The sequence below is a fragment of the Capricornis sumatraensis genome, chromosome 19 (assembly GCF_032405125.1).
Source record: "Capricornis sumatraensis isolate serow.1 chromosome 19, serow.2, whole genome shotgun sequence".
Classification (NCBI taxonomy): domain Eukaryota; kingdom Metazoa; phylum Chordata; class Mammalia; order Artiodactyla; family Bovidae; genus Capricornis; species Capricornis sumatraensis.
Window position 1 is genome coordinate 32,198,262 of NC_091087.1, and position 24,470 is coordinate 32,222,731.

The window sequence follows — 24,470 nt, forward strand, 5'->3', positions numbered from 1 at the left end:
TGTCTCTTGAATTCTTTCTGCTTAAGAAAGTGAAAGTGTTAGTCGCTCAGTTGTGTCTAACTCTTTGCAATGCCATGGACTATAGCCCTCCAGGTTCCTCTGTCCATGGAATTCTCCAGGCAAGAATACTGGAGTGGGTTGCCATTTCCTTCTCCAGGAAATCTTCTGGATCCAGGGATTGAACCTGGGTCTCCAACATTGCAGGCAGATTCTTTATCGTCTGAGTCACTGGGAAAGATGTTTCTGCTTAAGAAACAAGCAATAAATTAGAAAATACCCTCAGGGAAAAAACAGGAGTAAATCTCATGTGCTTCCCTTCTCTTTAGGACCCTAGTTCCTCAAGTCTTATCTGCAATATTTATTATTTACTGCTGACAAAGTCTCTTTGACCAAACTCAGTCAGGCTCCTTTCTCAACTGTGCCTCAGCTGTGGTCCCAGGCCTGTCTTTGGCCTGCCTAACTCAGTCTTAGCAAGAATTCTCTAAGTTATAAATAACTTAGTGAGAATATCTGGGTCTTCCCTGGTGGTCCAGTGGCCAAGACTCTGAACTCCCAATGCAAGGGGCCTGGGTTTGATTCCTGGTCAGGAAACTAGATCCCGAATGCTGCAACTAAGACCCTATGCAGCCAAGTAAATTTAAAAAATAAAAATAAATATTTTAAAAGTATGATGCTTAATTTCCACAATTTTATGAATTTCCCAGTTTTCCCTTTGTTATTAACTTCTAACTGCATCTCTCTGTGGTCAGAGAAGACATAGTCCACGTGCACCTGGGAAGAACGTGCGTGCTGCTGTTGTTGAATGAAGTGTTCTGTATATGTCTGTCAGATCTAGTTGGTTTATTATGTTAAGTCCTCTATTTCCTTACTTATCTCCTGTCTGGTTGCTCTGTCCATTACTGTGAGTGGGATATTGATGGCTCCAACTATTACTGTAAAGCCATCTATTTCTCCCTTCGATTCTTTCAGTTTTTGCTTCCTAAGTTTTCAGCCATTATTTCTTCAAGTGTTCTCTCTGCCCCTTTTGCTCTCTTTTCTCCTTTTAGGAATCCCACAACATTGTCTGTTTAATGAGGGGCCATGAAAGTGAAGTTGCTCGGTCATGTCTGACTCTTTTTGAGATCCCATGGACTATAGCCTACCAGGCTCCTCAGTCCATGGAATTTTCCAGGCAAGAGTACTGGAGTCAGTTGCCATTTCCTTCTCCAGGGCATCCTCCCAACCCAGGGATCAAACCTAGGTCTCCTCTACCGCAGGCAGATGCTTTACCGTCTGAGCCACCAGGGAAGTCAATGAGGGGCCATAGTTCTCTTAAAGTGAAAGTGTTAGTCGCTCAGTAGTGTCTGACTTTTTGCGACCCCATGGACTATAGCCCTCCAGGCTCCTCTGTCCATGGGTCTCTCCAGGCAAGGATACTGGAGTGGGTTGCCATTTCCTTCTCCAGGAATCTTCCCAACCCAGAGATCAAACCAGGGTGCCCTGCATTGCAGGCAGATTCTTTACCATCTGAGCTGCCAGACAAGTCCCTAGTTCCCTTAGGGTGTTTGCTTTTCTTTTCTCTGCTTTTCTTCAAGCTTTTTGATTTCTGTTCTCTGCTTGATAATTTCTGTTGTCTTATCTTAAAGTTTGCTGATTCTTTTTTTTTTTTTCTGCTTGCTCAAATGTACCTTTAAATTCTTTTAGTGAATTTTTTATTTGAGTTGTACTTTTCTGCTCTGGAATTTCTTTTTGGTTTCTTTCCAGGTTTCCTATCTATCTCTTTATTGATACTTCCATTTTGTTCACACATCATTTTCTTGATTTTCTCCATATTTTCTTAAGTTCTTTGGCCATCTTTAAAATAGTTGTTTTAAAGTCTGTCTAGTATATTTGCCATTAGGTCTTTTGTAGAAGTGGTTTCTTTCTACTGATTTATTTTTTTGTTTGCATGGGTCAAACAAACATTTATTTCTTTGTATGACTTGTGATTTTGTTGTTGTTGAACATTGGACATTCGAGTCTAGTAATATGGTGACTTTGGAAATCAGATTCTCCTTTCCCCCACGGTTTTCTATTTTTTTAAGTATTTTTTTATTAATTTTATTGATTGATTTTATTTTTGCCTGCACTGGGTCTTTGTTGCTGCAAGCAGTCTTTTTCTAGCTGAGACAAGTGGGGGCTACTCTCTAGTTGCAGTGCGCAAGCTTCTCATTGCTGTGGTTTCTATTGTTGTGGAGCCTGGGCTCTAGATACTTGGGCTTCAGCAGTTGGCACACCTGGGCCTAACTTCCCTGCAGCATGTGGAACCTTCCCGGAGCAGGGATCAAACCTGTGTCTCCTGCATTGATTGTTTTAAAATCTATCTTTTTGCCAAGGACCTGCCTGAGATGTAAACTTAAGGTCTTCTCAGGCATTTTCTCTGCCGTTCCCTGGGCATGTATGGTCACTCTAATTTTTCCCATGTGTACAGTTGCTTGTTAATACACTAGTCTTTACTATCTGGTTCCACAAAAGGGAAAAAGTGAAAATGAAGGAGGGGTAGGGAAGGGTGCGGGTCCTTTAAAACCCCTGGAAGTCACTTCAGCTTAAGCATCCTGCAGCAGTGGAGAGGGGTACCCCAACAACAATAGCTCACCCTCTTTGTCTGTGCCTTTGTGTTCAGAAGCAGAAATCCTCTTGAGTACAGATCCCCAATATTTGGAGGATAGGTGCCTTTTTGCCCTCCTTGGCTCCTACAGGCTGTCAACTGAAAAAAAAATCCACAGTGTGAGAATTGTGAGTTGTTTTATTTGGGGCAAAATGAGGGCTACAGCCCAGGAGACAGCATTTCAGAGAGCTTTGAGAAACTGCTCCAAAGAGGCATGGTGGGTGGTGGGGGGGGGGCAGTGGAGGGACAGTCAGTATAGATGTGATTTTGGTGAAGGGAGGAATACATGCAATCAAGGACATATATTTTGCAGAAGGTTACTGTTAGTCACGAGGAGCAGACGTCACCATGAAGGATTTTAGTGCTTTTCTAGATACAAGGAGAGGCAAGGATTGGGGTCATAAAATCATCTCCTGAAAATATCTATCTGAAGACCTGTTTGGCCAGTTTCTCCCAGAGCACAGAGGGCCTCATTCCTGATCTCCACCCTGAACTCCTTTCAGGGGGTGTTGAACATCAGCAGCTGCAGTGGCTCATAATCTGATCCTTGCAGAGGTAGATGGCAAGTGCCATTTGTAGGTGACAGAGGTGTGTACTACCATGTGGCTGGTGGTGGAGGACATGTAGCTGCTACTGTGCAAAGAGCTGAAGCTGATCAAAATCAACAGCAATTTGCTTTCCAAGTCTTCCCCTAGAAGTTACCAGCCTTCAACAGAGTCCATAGTTCTAAAATAAGTACAGTAAACAGATTCTACTAGTGAAATTGTTTGCGTAGGAAGACAGACTCCTGGTGATCCAAACTCTGCTATCTTCCCAGAATCCTCAAATTCACTTATTTTTATTTTCAGTTCGGCCAAGAAGTGCTTTTGGCTATTCTTTGCACTCAATTTTTTATCACATTCCATAAGCTTTAATAATGCAGTGTCTTTATTTTTTTCTATTATGATTTTATTGTCCTTTACTAGATACAAGTGTCAGTTGCTCAGTCCTGACTCTTTGCGACCCCGTGGACTGTAGCCCTGCCAGACTCCTCTGTCCATGGCATTTCCCAGGTAAGCATACTTGCATTCCCTTCTGCAAGGGATCTTCCCGACCCAGGGATCGAACCTGGGTCTCCTGCATTGCAGACAGATTCTTTACCACGAGCCACCAGGGGAGCCCTAATTTACTTAGGTAACTTTGAGGGGTTTTGTTTTTTGAGATTTAGAATACGGTCAATTTTGGGTAATTCAAACACATTTTTAAAAGAAGAAGAAAAGGAAAGAAAAAAGAATCCCTGATCTATATAGATACCAAAAATAGAGGCAAAAGAGGGAGGAGGATAGGGGGAGGCTGTTAGACGTAGAAGGGCTCCACGCTTGCTCCCAGCATTACCACAGGAACAGTGCCCCTCTGGAGGGGTGACTTTGAGGATTCCTAGAGGAGGGGGCCACGTGAAATCACCTTCTCCCCTCTCACGACCTTTCTTGGCCATGCCCTCCGCCCCCTCTTCTTCCAGACGTGAAACTCCCAGAAGGAGAGCCTAGGAACTCGCCCTGGATACAAGTGGGAGGCGCTGCAGTTGCTGAGGAGGGGCCTAAGGGAAGGAAGGGGCCAGCGTTTCAGGCCCGGTAGAACTCCCACCTCCGGCCCCGCGGCGGGGACGCGCCTCCGCCCGGGCACGCGCGCCGGACAGCTCGGGGAGGGGCCGGCGGAGGCGCGCGGCTTCCGGAAGCGCCTTTCCCGGAAGGTAGGGAGGCGGTGCCAGCCTCGGCGATGGCGGTTGGGCGGCAGCACCGCTCTCTCTAGCCCGCGGAGCCGCGCCGCTGGAGGATGGCCTCGCTCGGACCAGCAGTTACAGGCGAGCAGGTCCCAGGGGCTGAAGCGGAGCCGGGTGCCGCGGGGCCGCCGCCGCCGTCGACTTCCTCTCTAGGGCCCTTGCTCCCCCTGAAGCGGGAGCCGCTGTACAACTGGCAGGCGACCAAGGCATCGCTGAAAGAGCGTTTCGCCTTCCTCTTCAACTCGGAGCTCCTGAGCGATGTGCGCTTCGTGCTGGGCAAGGGCCGCGGCGGTGGCGCTGCCGGGGGCCCGCAGCGCATCCCGGCCCACCGCTTCGTACTGGCGGCGGGCAGCGCCGTCTTCGACGCCATGTTCAACGGCGGCATGGCCACGACGTCGGCCGAGATCGAGCTGCCCGACGTGGAGCCCGCCGCCTTCCTGGCGCTGCTGAGGTGAGGGCGGCCGCCCAGCCGTGACTTTGGGCGAGGCTCTGCTTACCCCCCGGCCTCAGTTTCCTCCCGCGTCGGTGATGCTCGGGGAGGTCGAAACCGACATTCGTCAGCCTGGACGGCTGCCTGCCTGTCGTTAGGGTAAACGCTAGTGTCTGGGGCCCAGGAGCCTGCGTTTTCCCGTTTCCAGTAGCGGGGATTTTAGGGAATTAGGGACGTGATGAGAACAGAGTTTGGGTCAGATCGCCCTGATGGCCTATTTGCGACGTTTTAGGGTTTTGTTGGGGGAGAGGGGTAGTTGCGGAGTCTTGGAAGACCGATGACCTTTTAATTTTATTATTTTGTAAATTGTTACTCCTTTTCCATTAATATTAGTTGTCATGATCCAGGAAAGTAAACACCTAAACAAGTAAGTTTGGTTCTAGCTAGCTTGCATTCCAGCAGACAAGATTATGTTTGCTAAAAAAAAAATCTTCCTATCAGTGTTAGAATTGGCTTTTTGATTATGTGAGGATAGAAGATTGACTTCTGATTAATATTATTTAATGGAGGGAGCTAATAGTCTGGCATTATTACCTGGTTATTCACAAAAGTCCATATAGGAAGGTGTAAGTATTGTGAAGAAAGCTGAGCGCCGAATAATTGATGCTTTTGAACTGTGGTGTTGGAGAAGACTCTTGAGAGTCCCTTGGACTGCAAGGACATCCAACCAGTCCATTCTAAAGATCAGTCATGGGTTTTCTTTGGAAGGAATGATGCTAAAGCTGAAACTCCAGTACCTTGGCCACCTCATGCGAAGAGTTGACTCATTGGAAAAGACCCTGATGCTGGGAGGGATTGGGGGCAGGAGGAGAAGGGGACGACAGAGGATGAGATGGCTGGATGGCATCGCCGACTCGATGGACGTGTTTGAGTGAACTCCGGGAGTTGGTGATGGACAGGGAGGCCTGGGGTGCTGCAATTCATGGGGTTGCAAAGACTCGGACACGACTGAGCGACTGAACTGAACTGAACTGAAGTATTGTTTTATACAGTTTTGATAATGAGACTGAGGCCCAGAGAAGTCAAGTAACTTGATGGAGGTAATAGAGCCAGCCCATACCAGAGACCATGTATGTTTCATTATGAGATGGTTTTAGCTGCCTGAATAGAATGTATTGTTAAAACAACAGGCTTGGATGGTACTGAGGCATAACAGGTAGGTCAGGGAACAGATAAGTTCTCCACAAAGGCTAACAGCTCAGTGAGGTCAGTAGGAAATGGAATACAAAGTTAGCACAGGTAGAAAGTAATACCAAAATCCCATTAAACAATGAATAAAGGACAGGATAGATCATTTAGGGAAGAAAAAGTATAATTAGCAGCCAGTGTTTAACCTCATTAACAATTAAAGAAGTGCAAATTAAAAGTATAGTACTTTTCCTCTTCTTACAAACCCTCCAGTTTGTGTGTGTGTGTGTGTGTGTGTGTGTGTGTTTTGGTGAAGATAACATCTGGCAAGACCTTTCCAACAAAGGTGGTAGGAAAACAGTTGGGCGTTGTAGATTATTTTCCCCACAGGTAGGAAGTAGTCAAGTACTGAAAATGTTCCACACAAAAATATTTAAGGGGGACTGTTTATAGTAGTGAGGAAGTAGTGTAGCAGAGGGAACGGTTTTACCAGTGATAGGTCCATCTGATGGCATGTGGTGCAGCTGCTAAGCAGGGCACTGAAACCCACTCCAGTGTTCTTGCCTGGAGAATCCCATGGACAGAGGAGTTTGGCGGGCTGTGGTCCATAGGGTTGCAGAGAATTGACTAAAGTGGCTTAGCAGCAGTGCAGCTGCTAAGTATGATAGTCATGAAGACTAGATAATAACATTATTGTGAAAAAAAAAAGTGTATAATTAGCATTTGAATTGCTCACAGTAGTTAAAAACTGAGAAAAGAAGCAGCAAAGATATACTTAGAGAAAGGGAGAGAGGAAATATACCTAAATGCTAACCAAAGTTGTGTTGGAGTGGCAAGATGGTGTTGACTTGTTTTTCATATGTTTTGTAATTTAGTTCAGTTACATTTATAAAAGGAAAAACAACAACTCAAGCTAATATCTAGATCATTTGGGGATTTGGTTTGAAGTTGACTGGGAGCATTGGTTTTACTTCTTTAGATTTTCTAAATTGGAAGTACTTTTTAATGAATTGTTGGTTCACCTTCCTTGTAATCACCTGTTACATTTTTAATTCTCTTCCTTCCTCCTCACAGTATTGTAATGTTTGCCAGTGGGACCTTGAGAGTGTATTTAATTCTTTCCCTGAATCTGATATTGGCTACGTTTGAGAGCCACCGATCTAAATATTGTTGGGTAACTTTTTCTCTTAAAAAATACAGAGATTGCTAGGATAAGAATGTAGAGAGAAAATGCTGGGTTCATGTTTTCACTGAAACTGTTAATCAGTCTGTTGTTTCCCACGAATAGAAAATAAGTGGATTCATCTGAGTCCTTGAAATTTTTCTAGTTTCAGTGTGGTCATGGTATTTATACTTCTTCAGGCTCTAGTCATTGTTTTATTCTGAAAGTGATCTCTGGACTGATTTTTAAACTTAGGTTGTTGGCTGGTTGTGAAGCAAAGATGCTGTATTTACCTATTATTGTGTGACAAAAAGATGTGTCATGGTACTTACTGAGGTTGAAAAGCAGGTTAGCTTGGGCATACTTTTATGTTTACAACTTGAATTAAACATTACTTAAAGGCTTTTGAACTTGAGTTTGAAGCACTTTAAGAAACTGCTCATTTTGATCTGCCAGACCTTTAAGTGATGTTCTTAGTTGTTCATTTGAGAAACACTGCCTTCCTTGTACTGTTTTAGATATCGGATATAGCAGTGAACAAGAGGAAGTCCCTACCCTCACAGAGTTAATCATCTAGTAGGGAGAAACAAAGACAGAATGTCAAGTACAAATAAGTGTTTTAAGGAAAGATGATCAACCTGTAGGAGAAGGACCATTCATCTCAAGAAAAACGTGTTTAAGGCCCCAAATTTCTCCTGTTAGACAAACTGCAAGAGTAAACCAGTGTGATCTGAACAGACAGAATAAGGGGGGAAGTGGTAGAAGATGAGGTCAACAAGATAGGCTGGCCAGGATTGTGCACAGCTGTAGAGCCCATGGAAAGACTTGGATTCCCCTGTCTATAGTGGGAATCCTTTGAAGGGTTTTGAACAGGGAGTTGATAGGAAAAGTGAGTGTTAGTCACACAGTAGTATCCCATTCTTTGTGGCCCCACCAGGACTGCATAGCCCGCCAAGCTTGTCTCTCCATGGAATCAGGGGTTGCTGTGATCTGGTTTAAGAACTCCTGGCAGTTGTTTGGAGATTAGACTGTGGAAGGAGTAAAAGGAGCAGGTGACAGCTGTTGTCTTCCTTTCTCCCATTAACCTGTGGCGCTACATACTGCTCCAGCGGTACCGTGAAACTTGTGCTCAACCCAAACCCCGTTTCCAACTGGACAATCACAAATGAGTGTCTGTTTAGTACACATGCAGATGGACTGTCAACAATAAAAATATCTTAACACTTAATGAGTGCTTGCCATGTTCTCCTTACTGTTGTTCCTGAGCACCTTGTGTGAACCCAAATTTCAGAACAGTCTTTGAGGCAGGCATACTTCATATGTCCTGTCTCAGGCAGCTTTTGTCATAACAGTGCTATAAAGCACCCCCAAAATCAGAGGCTTAGAAAAGCAATCGTGTATTCTTCCTCTGAATATTCTTGTTATGTGGGTCAGTTGGGGATGACTCAGGTGGGCTTGGCTGCAGGCTGTAGTTTGGTTCCATTATGTTCCATTTGTTTCTCATCCTGTTTGGACCAATCTTAAAGGTTCTGCTCAATTCTCTCAATTTTTTTTTTGCATTGCTTCAAACAGATCACACTGCCTTTAGACTCAGCTCGCTTCATTCTTCACGCTGTTAACAAAGTTATCTCTCTGATATCTAGACATTATTACAGGACTCCCCTGAATCTCTTAATGACTTCTTTTTGCGTATGGGATGCATTTAAACATTTTAACCGATATGCAAGACCTGTATGATTTGATATCTCTTTCTCTTCCTCTCCATCTAGTGAGTACCCCAGTTCTGCTGATGGTCTTTTTCTTATTTTAATACTTGCCTTCTAATGCCTCCTTGCCTTTGTACTTCTTTGCCTAGAAGGTTTACGGACTTAATAATTACCTTTCAGATATACTTGAGGCTTTATCTCTTTATAAAACATCGCTGCCAGCAGATTTGCTGCCTCATGTAATGTCTTGTATCAAGTTTTTAATCTGTTGCTGTAGAACAAGCAACTCCAACACTTAGTGGCTTAAACATAGTCTTATTATCTTTCACAACTGTGTGAGAGGTTCTTCTAGCATATTCTTCAGGTCTCCCATGCAGTCAGTCTGATAACAGTTGGGGCAAGGGTCATCTGGGGGTTTGATTCAGATTATGGTTTGGCTGAGCCTCTCTCTCTCCAAAGCTCCTCCAGCTGATCTTTGCAAGGTTAGCCTGACTTCCTGGCAAGCAGCAGGCCATGGCTCCTGAAAGCACAAAAGTAGGAGCTTCTGCATCCTCAGAGTTTAGGCCCCAGGCTGGCATAGTGTTACTTCTGCCACGTTCTGTTGATTAAAGGAAATCAAACAGGACGAGCCCAGATTCATTATGGGACAGCTCTGTGTAAAGGTCTGGATCATGGAAAGCATGATTTATTAGGGCCATCTTTAGAGATAGTTATCAAATCATGCCTAATGTATAATGCTGTTATAATTATGACATTACTTTTTAATCATTTTATTACCAAACCATGAGCTTTTTATGGGCAGTGTTGTCTGTGTTTGTATTTCTAGGACCTGTCTATTATTATATAGCCCTCAGTAAATGTTTTTGAGTAAAATGAATAAATCAGTAGTGACACAGTTTCCTGTACATAATCTTATGATTTTTCTAATTTACAATGAAGTTTGTACCTTAGTCGTTTAATTTTTAAATTGGATTAAATGTAACCTGAGTTTTATATTTTGGAAAGCTGTTCATCTTCAGGAAAAAATCAGAAATAGTTTGATGACCTGTAATTATTTCTCTGTGCTCTGGTTCTTAGAGGTAGTGTATTAGAAACGTTAATTTTAAAGTGCAAAGTACTGTGGTAATACTATGTTTAATTTTAAGTTATAATTTGTAAATATTGGCTTACAGAGTTTTTTTGAATTACAAGAGTGTTAGTAATTAAATAAAATGTGGGGAAAACATGTATGTAAAATATGAATCAAGGTGATTCTTGGATTTTTAAGTAGCCTTTTTTCTTACTAGAAATGAAAATGGTTTCCCTATCAATAGCTAGAAACTTGTACTGAGCTGTGTAGTTGGCTAACGTGTATTTATTAAATCTTTGCCAGGTACCCAAACTGAGCCTGGTGCTGTAGGAAAGATATGGGAAAAAATATAAGAAACACAGAGTTCCCTTTCTTACAGTTTATAGTCTGGTATTTATTTATAACTTCCATTGCTCCAAAAACAATTTAAAATGTCTAACAAGAAACACAGAGGTAAGAAATAAAGCAGTCAAAATGAAGCTAATATAAAAATGCATGCTGTGCATACTCTACAGACTTAATTTTGATCATTTTAGCAACTATTACAAAAAGGGAAAGCTGGCCAGGCAGTTACAGTTCATAGTGTTTGTCAGATTGAAAACAGGCCAACTGCTTAAGAGATGCACAACTCTTATCTGATACTAAGATCAGTTAAAAAAAATTCCTGATGCCGTCCCATCATAAAGAAGGCATTGCTGGGATGAATAGTGTCCTTAATCTACATCTTTAGATATAAATATAGATGTTTCTCAAATATATTCAAGCCAAAGGTAAATCGCCAAGGTATAGTTTCAGTTCAGTTCAGTCGCTCAGTCACGTCCGACTCTTTGCGACCCCATGGACTGCAGCACGCCAGGCTTCCCTGTCCATCACCAACTCCTGGAGTTTACCCAAACTCATGTCCAGTGAGTCGGTGTTGCCATCCAACCATCTCATCCTGTCATCCCCTTCTCCTCCTGCCCTCAATCTTTCCCAGCATCACAGTCTTTTCCAATGAGTCAGTTCTTTGCATCAGGTGGCCAAAGTATTGGAGCTTCAGCATCAGTTCTTCCAGTGAATATTCAGGACTGATTTCCTTTAGGATGGACTGGTTGGATGTCCTTGCAGTTCAAGGGACTCTCAAGAGTCTTCTCCAACATCACAGTTCAAAAGCATCCATTCTTTGGTGCTCAGCTTTCCTTATAGTCCAACTCTCACATCGATACATGACTACTGGAAAAACCATAGCTTTGACTAGACGGACCTTTGTTGGCAAAGTAATGTCTCTGCTTTTTAATATGCTGTCTAGGTTGGTCATAGCTTTTCTTCCAAGGAGCAAGCATCTTTTAATTTCATGGCTACAGTCACCATCTGCCGTGATTTTGAAGCCCCCCAAAATAAAAGTCTGTCACTATTTCCCTGTCTATTTCTCATGAAGTGATGGGACCGGATGTTGAATTTTAAGCCAGCATTTCTACTCTGCTCTTTCACTTTCATCAAGCTCTTTAGTTCTTTGCTTTCTGCCATAAGGGTGGTATCATCTGCTTATCTGAGGTTATTGATATTCCTCCCTGCAATCTTGATTACAGCTTGTGCTTCATCCAGCCCGGCATTTTGCATGATGTACTCTGCATATAAGTGAAATAAACAGAGTGACAGTATACAGCCTTGATGTACTCCTTTCCCGATTTGGAACCAGTCTGTTGTTCATGTCCAGTTCTAACCGTTGCTTCTTGACCTGCATACAGATTTCTCAGGAGGCAAGTAAGGTGGTCTGGTGTTCCCATCTCTTTCAGAATTTTCCATACTTTGTTGTGATCCACACAGTCAGAGGCTTTGGCAGAGTCAATAAAGCAGAAGTTGTTTTTCTGGAACTCTCTTGCTTTTTTGATAATCCAGTGGATGTTGGCAATTTGATCTCTGGTTCCTCTGCCTTTTCTAAATCCAGCTTGAACATCTGGAAGTTCAGTTCACGGTTCACATACTGCTGAAGCCTGGCTTGGAGAATTTTGAGCAGTACTTTGCTAGCGTATGAAATGAGTGCAATTGTGCGGTAGTTTGAGCATTGTTTGGCGTTGCCTTTCTTTGGAATTGGAATGAAAACTGACCTTTTCTAGTCCTGTGGCCACTGCTTAGTTTTCCAAATTTGGCATATTGAGTGCAGCACTTTCACAGCATCATCTTTTAGGATTTGAAATAGCTCAACTGGAATTCCATCACCTTCACTAGCTTTGTTCATAGTGATGCTTCCTAAGGCCCACTTGACTTTGCATTCCAGGATGTCTGGCTTTAGGTGAGTGATCACACCATTGTGGTTATCTGGGTCATGAAAGGCAACTTGAATGGAGTTGTGGGCCACATGTTAGTGACTCAGTTGTGTCCAACTCTGTGCGACCCCGTGGACTGCAGCCCACCAGGCTCCTCTGTCTATGGGATTTTCCAGGCAAGAATACTGAAGTGCCTTGCCATTTCCTTCTCCAGGGAATCTTCCCGACCTCTGGATCAAACCCAGGTCTCCTGCATTGCAGGCAGGTTCTTTACCACTGAGCCACCAGTGAAGCCCTGTGGGCCATATAGTATAGTCTAAAAACACAATTCTTTGGTTCCTGGAATGTTCTTCCTACCTGCTTTTCATGTTTTGGATCTCAAGTAGAAGTTCTTGTGGGAATCTTTTCCAGGTCTTTTTGTCAAGGACACCAGTTATAGATTGTTACAGAACCGTATGCTTGAATCTATTCAAACAATGGTAATAAAGGCCCTGCATCTCAGCTCTATAGTTTATAACTAGTAATTTTTGCCTGAAAACAAACTAAGACATATATGAAGACTTCTTCCTATCTCTTCCTTAAAAATTTAATCGGTTTCTCGTTTAAGAAGGGAATTGAGCATGCTGTTAGCCTTCTGTCTGTTCCAGTTAAAATGACTATATAGAGAAATACAAAAGAAGTAACCCATTACAGTGAAGACTAAAAAGGGAGAGAGGTTGGAAGCCAGTGTAGAAAAGGAACAAGGCAGTTGGAAGTGTGTTGATAATGAAGTAAAGTGACTGGAGCCCAGAATCCAGAGAAGGAGGAGCTGTGATGGAGATGGGGGCTGTCCTTCCTGGCTGAGCCCCAGCTTGGCTCTAGGTTGAGAGGTGGTGGTGAGCAAGGTGAAATGAGAAGGTCATCCCCTCAACCAGCTCTTGTATGCTGACCATTGCACACCACCACCACCACCACCACCCCGCCCCTGCCCCCCTCCACAATAGCTGACAGACTCCTCTTTACATAAACTAGACAAACCACCTGGGGAGAACTAGAATGCTGGCTTATCTTAGGGAATTCAGGGTAATGGCATTGAAAGGGGGTGGAGGAGTTGTGGTATCTGACCTAAAGGCTGCTTTCCCACTCTCAGGTAAGGTGTCAGTCAACGAGCCTCCCACATACACAGCTCCCCACCCACCTCTCCATTTTGGAGAAGGTTTTAGCTGGAAAGCAGTCCTACTTACACAACAGCAAAGAAAACACACCAGCTACTGGAATGGTCACTGGAGATAATCATTAAACTTTTGACATATAAGGAAAGTCAGAATATGAATGATAAAGACCAAGAACAGCTGATCCTCGAGGAAGTAGGTAGTTCAGGGAACAGAAAGGAACTTTTAAAACTTGGAGACTGAGAACATTTTTCGCATCCTTAAAAATGAGACATGGTACTGTGGAGTTAAAAAAAATAATACTCAAGAAGCAAGAATTCTTAGAAATTTAACTGTATGATTGCTGGGGGAAAAAATAGAAGGGCTGGAACACTTGAAATCTTGTGAAATACAGAGGAAAATAGCAGAGATAAAAAATGAAGCGGTATAAAAAATAAATAGCTAATGTTTACTAACTATTTGTGTGTATTTTAACTGATACTAATCCTCACCAGAGCATTATGAAGAAGACACTGTTGTTCACATCTCTTAACAGAAAGAAGCACAATGATAACTTGTTTAAAGTCATGTAGCTAGCAAGTGATAGAACAGATTCAAACTCAAGGGATCTCTTCTTGAGTCCAGACAAATTAAGAGGGCTCCCACCTGACTGGTCTGAGAGTCTAACACTGAAAGCAGTCAGAAGCATAGAAATGGTGTGTTATGGTAGACAGCTCTTGTGTTTCTTCAGCCTGTTTCCCCATCTTTAAAACGCAGGTAGCAGCACCTCCCTTCCTTGTGAGAGGATTAAATGAATTGGCGTCTGTCACATGATAGAGACTCAACAAATGCTAATTTGCCCTCCTCTTTTTATTCATCCCCCTACCCCTGACTATAAGACACTTAAGGTTTTTCTTAATTCCGTGCACTCATCACTAAATGGCACGTATCGTTGAGTATTATGAGGGTGATACAGATGGCTGGCTTGAGAGGTTTTGGAAAAATGTTTGAAAACAGTGTAATCTTGAAAAACAGCAACCTTCACTTTTGCACCTGAGTTGTAAGGGAGTTGCTCAATCATGTCCGACTTTTTGTGAGCCGATGGACTGTAGCCCACCAGGCTTCTCTGTCCATGGGATTCTCCAAGCAAGAATACTGGAGTGGGTAGCCATTCCCTTCTCCAGGGGATCTTCCCGACCCAGGGATCAAACCCCGATCTCCTGCATTGCAGGCAGATTCTTTACCATCTGAGCCACCAGGGAAGGATGGAGGTGAACAGCTTCCAGTCGAAGTAGTTGTAAGGATAATGATCTTCTTAGAGGGATGCCAGCATTTGGTTAAAGTGGGAAGTTGGGGGATGTAACCAGCTAGAATTTGATCTTGGACGGTGATTCTGGACACCAGAATAGAGAAATTGAAAAGCGGAGGGAAGGGACGTGAACTAGAACCTCCTTTCTCACTCACTCTACTGTATAGTGTTCTGAAAGATATTCGTGGGCTTTCCAGTGTTCTAAGTCTTAATTCGTATTGCTAAAATAAAATACTTGTTCTCATTGCCTCATTTCTCTAGCACCCTCAGCTGCTCTGAGTGTAACTGAGCATTGGGCAGTAAGCTCAAGGGTTTCTCAGGAACCGCAGGGGAACTAAAATGAATATGCAGTAGCTTCAGTATAATTCAGCAGGAACTGCCCAGGCCCTGTCTGAGATTCTTATCCTCTATGTGCAGTTGTAGGAATCTGACTTACCTAGTACCAGGTAGAATCGGCTCCTGAGGCCATAGGTAAGGTGGTATTGGTTTGGTAGTATTTCGAGAGAAAATTGGACCTATATACTCAAAAGTGCATAGCAATATAGGGCCATTTAAGATATCATTAAACAGTTTTATTCTTCTGAACCCCCGTACTCTAGTCTTTGGTCATAATGCTAATTCTGGGATAATAAGGAAAGGTTAAAAGATGCCCAGAATAAGAAGATACCATCATCAGGAAATAAATGGATGTTTTGACCTTCAGAGATGTGAACTTAAGCTGTCTGTAAGTTTGCTTAAGTGAAAATTTTTTTATGAAGAAGAAAGGAAGCTCCTATGGAATGCTAAAAGGCCTTTAAAAATTTGGCTTGAAGACTTAACTTTAGTCTCCTCTATAAATGGAGACTGCCTGCCTCTCAGGATTGAGTCAGAATAAAATGAGGTGATGTATGTGCAAATAATCCTGGAAAGTCTGATGTACTTTTCAAGTTATTTTTCACTTTGCTAATTATCTTTTCAAATATTCCTCAGAGACTTAATTCCAATGGATTGCTTGTCTAAAACCCTCCTGACCATCTCTGCAATTTCCACTTGCTTTCCAGATTTCTGTATTCAGATGAAGTTCAAATCGGCCCAGAAACAGTTATGACGACTCTTTATACGGCTAAGAAGTACGCGGTCCCAGCCTTGGAAGCGCATTGTGTGGAATTTCTCACCAAACATCTCAGGGCAGATAATGCCTTTATGTTACTTACGCAGGTAAGTTGATGTAGCTAAGGTATGTATCTTTTAACTTTAAAAATTGGGTTTAACTGTATATGAAAACTTAATATTTCCTGGAGAATTAGTCCAAGATCATTATTTTTAAAGCGTATGAAATCTTCTGATTTCATTGAGGGAAATATGTCAGGTTCATGTGATTTTAGAATAGAAAAACAAATTAAAGTTAATGTATCATGTAGGTGAAGAAACTGAAGAAAGTGTTAGTCACTCAGTTGTGTCCGACTCTTTGAGACCCCACAGACCTGTAGCCCATTAGGCTTCTCTGTCCGTGGAATTCTCCAGACAAGGACGCTGGAGTGCGTTGCCGTTCCCTTCTGCAGGGGATCTTGCTGACCCCAAGGATCAAACCCAGGTTTCCTGCATTGCAGGCATCGCAGGCAGGTTCTTTACCATCTGAGCCAAACCTTATGTAAATAAGGTGTTTCATCTCTATAAAGTTATATAGCTGTTTAGGATTGGAGTTGAGAGTAGTATCCAGCATTGTTTATGCTGTGATTGAGAGTATGAAGCTTTCTGGACCTTAGTGCTCTATTTTTGTTGGGTCCGAAATTAACATTTAGTATTTCAAGTCCAGAGCAGTTGTAAGATTTACTGTATTCTGTCAGCTTGATGACCCACTTCTGAAGAGTTTAGAATTTATTTTTATTTTTGAACACCAAAAACATTTTGTATTGGGGTATAGCCAGTTAACAGTGTTGTGATACTTTCAGGTGAACAGTGAAGGGGCTCAGCTGTAGATATACATGTATCCATTCTCCCTCAAACTCCGCTCCCATCCACACTGGCACATAACATTGAGCAGAGTTCCATGTGCTATATAATAGGTTTTTGTTGGTTATCCATTTTTAATATAGCAGTGTGTACATGACTTTTCCAGAGTCCTTAATTGTACCTTCCCCCAGGCAACCATGAGTTCATTTTCTAAATCTTTCTGTGAGTCTCTTTCTGTTTTGAAAGTAAGTTCATTTGTATCATTTCTTTTTTGATTCTACATGTAAGGGATGTCATATGATATTTTGGAGGAGTTAAAATTTAAGAATATTCTTTCTTTGACACTTACGAAAGTTTTCAACGTGTATACTATAAATACAGAAAAGTGCACATGTCATAATGTGTATAGTCTGAAGGTTTACATACTGAACACATTTATGGAACCATTAACCAGTCCTCAACATACGCTATTTAGCACTTGTTAAATGCCTATAATCTGAGCTTCATACTTGAGATATAAGTAAATCGGTTTTTTTCTTCTTAGACAATGTAATGATACCCTTTTACGAATTGTTTAAAAAAATCCTAAGCTAGTTTGTAATTCAGTGCCAGGGGGTGAATTCTCACGTGTTGAAATTTTAATCCCCAGGACCCTCAAAATGTGACCTTACTTGCAGATAGGGTCTTTACAAAGGTGAGAGAGTAAAATGAGAGGGGGAGAAATGTCTAAGCTGATAATATGTAATCCTGCTGAATACTAGTAGTGGAAATAATCATGGATATTCCTTAGCTTAACCCTGTCATTTTCCAAATGAAAAAACTAAAACCTGACTAGTTAACTACCTGCCCAAAGTCTCACAACAGGCTGGGTGGAGTCAGACTTGTTTGCCATTGTGCATGCGTTCTGTCACATCACAAATGATTGATGATATGTCTTTTTGTAAATCTTTGGTCATTGAGTATTTATAGTTACAGAAGAAAGAACATGCTGATGTCACCTCTTCTTGGACGTAATCACAGAACTCCATGTCTGTGTATATTGTACACCAGACACAGGCTAATCCATTTGTATATATTATCACATTTACTCCTTCTTTAAGCTGTGATGTTATTTATTATTATTATCATCCCCCTTTCAAAGATGAAATGGAAGCTTAAAGAGGTAAATATCTAACGTAATGTAAGATAGCAACTGGTAAAAGGTCTCAAACCAATAGAGTATGGTGATATTGATAATAACTGCAAAATGTATTGAGTGACTTAGTGTATGCCAGGTCCCATTCTAAATACTTTGTATGCATTAATTCATTTAATCTTTGCAATAACTTTAGGAGTTGTAGCTATCCTCAGTGAAGATTTTCTTATCATCCACTTTTTATATAGAAGCACAGAGAGGTGAAATAACTCAATAAAGATTATATAACTAACAAGTGATATCTGTTGTTCAGTTGCTAAGTCATGTCCAACTCTTTTGCAACCCCCTGGAGTGAAGCCCTCCAGGCTCCTCTGTCCATGGGATTTCCCAGGCAAAAATACTGGAGTGGGTTGCCGTTTCCTTCTCCAGAGCATCTTCCTGACCGGGGAATCAAATCTGCATCTCCTGCATTGGCAGGTGGATTCTTTACCACTTGCATTTTTTTTTTTCCTTTTCTGAACTTGCGATGAAAATCTAATACAGAAGTTGATAATCATGATTCTTTGTTGTCTGAAGAATTTTATTGTGTGTGAAGAGGGTCACTTAGCTACATTCATTTTTTTAAATTCAGTCATAAAATTTGGAAACCAGTAGGACTTTCCTAGCTCTCCAGTGGTTAAGACTCCAAGCTTCCACTGCAGGGGGCTTGGGTCAGATCTCTGGTTGGGAAACTAGGATCCCACATGCTACACGATGTGGCCAAAAAAAGAAAAATTAGAAGCCAATAAATTAAACGTTGACAATGAAAATCCACTTTCTAGTTCAGTAAGCCAAAGTCAGCTGTATACTTTTGCTCAACATGTATCTTCCTTTCTTCTGCTTACCATTAAGTTTCTGGGATTCATTCCTGTTGTTCTAGATCTACACACAGCAAAATGGGCCTGAAAATCTGCATTTCTAACAGACTTTAGGATGATGCTGGTGCTTCTAAACCACATTTTGAGTAGCAAGGCTTAACATATGTCACTGAGGAAAAAAGGAACTTTTCATTGCTTTGTTGGTCTTAGAACTCAACATTACTCCAGATTTTTCTTTGGTGGGGTCATGTGAATTAGCCCATGAATTGTCATGTGAATGTCTTGTTCCTGCCAAGTGAATCATTTGAACTGAGAATGTTCATTTACTTGAGAGGACTTATGCCAGCGTCCCTCTAAAACAAAGAACCAGTGTGCTGTCCCAGCATGGATTACAGAGGGAAAACACTCTGGGGCAATAGAGTCATTAAAAACAGTGCCACACTCAAATTTAGAGAAAATTAATTTTACTCCTAAGTAGCAGTGGTAGATTCCTAGGCAAATATGATATCGTATTGAATGACTGAAAATATTCCTACTCTGAATAAAATAACTTTTACCAAAAATTATTTTTCCTAAAAGTGAAACAATTCATTTTTCTGCATAAATACTAACTCAACTATAAACGCTGAGTTGGCCAGCTAGAATATCTGCTAACATTAGAATTTTACTTACTTTTAAACTTGTTTTTTGAATTATAATGTACAGCCTGATAAAACACATATTATAAGTTTGACTTCTGACTTCTTAAAGCTCAGCTTTGCTGAAATCATATAGCAGTTGATTCTCGACCAACATGGCTTTGAACTTAGTGGGTCCGCTTATATATGTAATTTTTTCAGTAGTAAATAGTAGATGATTTGTGGTTGATTAAATCCGCGGATATGGAAGGACCTCAGATGCAAAGGTCCAACTGTAAGTTCTGTGTGGATTTCAACTGCACAGAGGTCAGTGCCCCCGACCTGCAAGTTGTTCAGGTGTCAGCTGTATACTCTTTTGCTCAACATATACAGTACTTCCTTATGCTTACCATTAGGAATTCATTCCTCTTGCTGTGTGTAGTTGTAGATTGTTCATTCTCATTGTATAATATTCTATCATGTGGATTTACTTATTTGCTTTTCTGTTGTTAGGTTTTTGCTTAGGTTCCCAGAACTTTAATGCTCTAAAATTTTTGTACTTTATTCTCTTCCCCCCAATCAAACAGGAAATGGGGGAAAAAATCTGTTTGTACTGGTATGTTTGACAATTGATGTTATCATTTAGTGAAAAGATCCTAAGACTTGGATTTAAGGGCTGGCTTCTCCTGTGGCTCAGCTGGTTAAGAATCCGCCTGCAATGCGGGCGACCTGGATTCGATCCCTGGGTTGGGAAGATCCCCTGGAGAAGGGAAAGGCTACCCACTCCAGTATTCTGGCCTGGAGAATTCCATGGACTGTATAGTCCATGGGGTTGCAAAGAGTCAGGCACAGCTGAGCGATTTTCACTTTCACTTTGGAACATATCTGGCTAGAGTCAGTGAACCTCTCTGAGCCTCTCTTTTCTCATCTGTATAATGGGAAGATGTCTGCCTTATCTACCCTAGAGTGCTTCATTAAGGATCAAAATATGTCATATATATGCATATAAAAATAACAGTTGTTAATGGTAATTGAATTAATTGTTATCTTTTGGGCATTTGTGCTTTTCTCCATTATTTCTGATTGTGGAATGAAAAGTTAAGCATATTATAATTGTACTTTTAAGTATGAGTTTTTATATAATTGTCAGTTATAACTGTTTACAGTGTTACCTTTGAATATGGACAGCCTGAAGTTAGAATAACTGTGAAAATAACTATCTTTTTATATGTTCAGGCTCGTTTATTTGATGAACCTCAGCTTGCTAGTCTTTGTCTAGACACAATAGACAGAAACACAATGGATGCAATAAGTGCAGAAGGGTTTACTGATATTGACATAGGTAAGTTCACTGTGAATTAAAATGTTAACCTTTTGAGTACAGTAATGCGTTACTAGTGAGCCTTGTTGGCAGAGGAGCTGTTTTTAAATCAGTGGTTTTTCCAAGTGATTTTAAGTTTGCCTCTTTAAGAGTTTTGCTTTCTTTATTTTGCTGAAATAGTCCTAAAAGTCATAACTACCTCATTGCCTTTTAAAAGAGATCAGATCAAACAAATGCTCACCATATGCATAGCATTATATCAGGGCCCTATAAGAAATACAAAGAAGGGTAAGATTTGATTTTTTTTTTCTTTAGGAAACTGTCATCTTTTTGGAGAATCAGGGAAGAAATATGTGAAAATTAATATTAAGACATTACATAGAAAGGATGACATATGGCAAAATGTCTTTTCGCCTTTTCGGAACTAGATACATAGAAAATAATTACTACGCAAATCCAAAATGTGGAGAGAGCTCCTCATAATGGGATGTTAGGAGAATCTTGGCACAGGAAGTTCTGACATGGGCCTTAGGGAATGGATAGTATTTGGGTAGTGAAGAGGGGAGGGCATTAGAGGCAGGTAGAACCACATGAAGAAAGTGTGTGTAGAGGATGGGCAGTGCAGGGCAAGTGAAATCCAGGGTGTGGGGGCCATGCAGTCATAGGCTCAGGAGTTTGAATTTTGTCATGTAGGGTAGCAGAAAGAGAGGATCCAGCCTATAACTCTAAATATCATCATCATCTAATAAGCCCAAAATAACTTTTATCTTATTCTGGGCTCCAAATTTTGTGTAGCCAACTATTTACTTGACATCTTCGTTTGGAGATTTTATAGGCATTTCCAATAGCACAGCTAAAAGAAAGCCATTGATTGTCCCATACTCCCCATTATCTTTTCTGTTCCTTTCCAGTTTTTTTTTTTTTTTTTTTTTTTGCTCTTCCTTAATGGCACCACCATGCATAACTAAAAACCTGGAAGTTATTTTTAGCTACTCTCTTTCATACTCCACATGCAGTTTATCAGCATATGTTCTCTGCTCTCCAGTCAAAATGTATGCTGGAGAAATTCCTGGTGATCCAGTGGCTAGGAGTTGGTGCTTTCATTGCTGGGCCCATGTTCGGTCCCTGGTCGGAGAACTAAAATATGACAAGCTGTATGGTGCAGCTCACACCCCACCACCCCCCTAAAAAATAGTATCCCTAGTTCTGACTATGTCTTACTTTGTCTGTTGCTCCCGTCTGGTCTAAATCACTGTTCTCATTCACCTGGATAAGCTCTGTGCTCTCCTGTTGTCTCCCTGCTGCCACTCACTCTTTTTTTTTACTTTATTATTATTTTTTTTTTTGAGTATGATTGCTTTACAATGTTGTATTGGTTTCTACCATATGACATTGTGAATCAGCTATCAGTGTGTGTGTGTGTGTGTGTGTGTGTCCTCCCTCTTGTGCCTGCCTCCCACCCCCCACTCCTCCATCCCACCCCTTTAGGTCATCACAGAGCACCTAGCTGTGCTCCCTGTGCGATACAGCATCTTCCCACTGGCTATCTGTTTTGCGTATGATAAGGTGTATGTTTCAATGCTACTTTTTGAATCCATCCCACCCTCTCCTTCCCTTATTGTGTCCGCAGTTCCGTTCTCTACATCTGTCTGATTCCCGCCCTGCAGATAGGTTCATCAATACCATTTTTCTGCAGTCCATATATATACATTAATGTGTGAATATTTATTTTTCTCTTTCTGACATTTCACTCTGTATAACAGGCTCTAGGTTCATCTACCTCAGATCAACTGACTCGTTTCTTCCTTTTTATGGCTGAGCAGTATTCCATTGTATATGTATACTGCAACTTCTTTATCCGTTCATCTGTCAATGGACATCTAGGTTGCATCCATGTCCTGGCTGTTATAAATAGTGCTGCAGTGAACATTGGGGTACAGGAGTATTTCTGAATTATGGTTTTCTTATGGTATATGCCCAGTAGTGGGATTGCTGGGTCATGTTGTTCAGTCGCTCAGTTGTGTCCAACTGTGACCCCATGAACTGCAGCACACTAGGCTTCCTGTCCTTCACTGTCTCCTGGAGTTTGCTCAAACTCATGTCCATTGAGTCAGTGATGCCATCCAACCATCTCATCCTCTGTCACCCCCTTCTCCTCCTGCCCTCAGTCTCTCCCAGCATCATGGTCTTTTCCAGTGAGTTGGCTCTTCACATCAAGTGGCCAAAGTATTGGAGCTTCAGCATCAGTTCTTCCACGATTGAATATTCAGGGTTGATTTTCTTTAGGATTGACTGGTTTGATCTCCTTGCTATTCAAGGAACTTTTTAGAGCCTTCTCCAGCTGGGTCATAGGGTAGTTTTATTCCTAGTTTTTAAAGGAATTTCCACACTGTTCTCCATAGTGGCTGTATCAATTTACATTCCCACCAACAATGCAAGAGTGTTCCCTTTTCTCCAGACCCTCTCCAGCATTTATTGTTTGTAGATTTTTTGATGATGGTCATTCTGACCGGTGTGAGATGATACCTCATTGTGGTTTTGATTTGCATTTGTCTAATAATGAGCAGTTTTGAGCATCTTTTTGTGTGTTTGTTGGCCATCTGTATGTCTTCTTTGGAGAAATGTCTGTTGAGGTCTTCTGCCCATTTTTTGATTGAGTTGTTTGTGTTTCTGGTAATGAGCTGCAAGAGCTGCTTAAGTTTTGGGGATTAATCCTCTGTCTGTCGCTTCATTTGCAGTTATTTTCTCCCATCCTGAGGGTTGTCTTCTCGTCTTGTCCACTCACTCCTGCTTTCATCCTGTCCATTCTCTACATAGCAGCAAATTGTATCACCTCCTTGGCTTCCAGTGTCTTCCCATTGCAATTAGAGTAAGATTCAAATTGCTTACAAAGCTTACAAGATCCTACATGATTAGGCCTTTTATTAGGGTAGGCTACGCTTGGCCATGGTGTTGATAACAGATATACCCCAAAATGCAAGCTCAACATATTTGCACAGATAAACTCCAACACAAAGAAATTGATTTCACACTCAGACAGCAGTCCGAGGCAGTATCCCTGGCTGGTGATTAGCTTTCTGCTACTTCCTATGGCTGAGTTATTATCTGTACCTTGCTGACAGATGGGAAAACACCAACGTTTTATGAGCTTTGGCCTTGAAATGGCACCCTTGTTTTGGCTCTTACTTCACTGGACAGAATTCAGTCACCAGACCCCTCCTCACTTTGGGGAAGCGAGGAGATGCAGATGATCCACATCCCAGGAAGAAGAGAAAACAAGTTTTGTAAAGAGCTGGCAGTCACTACTTAACTCTCTCTCTCTCACCTGTCCCCTGCCATTCTGTTCCTTATTCGCTGTGTTCCATATACACTGGCCAGTTATTTTTATTTTTTGAGCCATTGTATTTGCTGTTCCTTTTGATTGGAATCCTTTTCCCCACTCTAAATCTTTGTATTATTGTTGTTCAGTCACTCAGTCGTGTCTTACTCTGCAACCCCATGGACTGCAGCATGCAGGGCTTCCCTGTCCTTCACTATTTCCCAAAGTTTGTTCCGACTCTTGTCCATTCAGTAAGTGATGCCATCCAACCATCTCATCCTCTGTTGCCCCCTTCTCCTCATGCCCTCAATTTTTCCCAGCATTAGGGCCTTTTCCAATGAGTTGCCTCTTCGCATCAGATGACGGAGTATTGGAGCTTCTTTATATGGCTCGTTCTTTCTAATCATTCAGATCTTAGGTTAAAGGAGACCTGAGATGTGCCATCTCACACCTACTTAAAGTAGATACCACATTCCCCTAAACAATCCCTGTTCCATTACTCAGATTTCTTTTTCTCTTAATATGTATCACTCTCTGACTATCTTGTCTGGGGCTTTGTTTATGTATATGTTGATTGTCCACCTTCCCCTTCTAGATTGTAAACTTCTTAAACTCTAAACTCCTTTGTCTTGTTTACCACTGTACCTCCAACACTGAAAGCAGT

General features: G+C 41.7%; 1 protein-coding gene across 1 annotated transcript in view; it reads left to right on the forward strand.

Annotated features, from left to right (window-relative positions):
- The first annotated feature begins 4,438 nt into the window (after positions 1-4,438).
- BTBD1 (BTB domain containing 1) overlaps positions 4,439-24,470 on the forward strand; it is a 47,074-nt gene continuing 27,042 nt past the window's right edge. The window contains exons 1-3 of the mRNA XM_068991080.1: positions 4,439-4,836; positions 15,666-15,822; positions 20,403-20,508. Of these exons, the coding sequence (XP_068847181.1) occupies positions 4,439-4,836; positions 15,666-15,822; positions 20,403-20,508 (661 nt within the window). The remainder of the gene's footprint in view (positions 4,837-15,665; positions 15,823-20,402; positions 20,509-24,470) is intronic.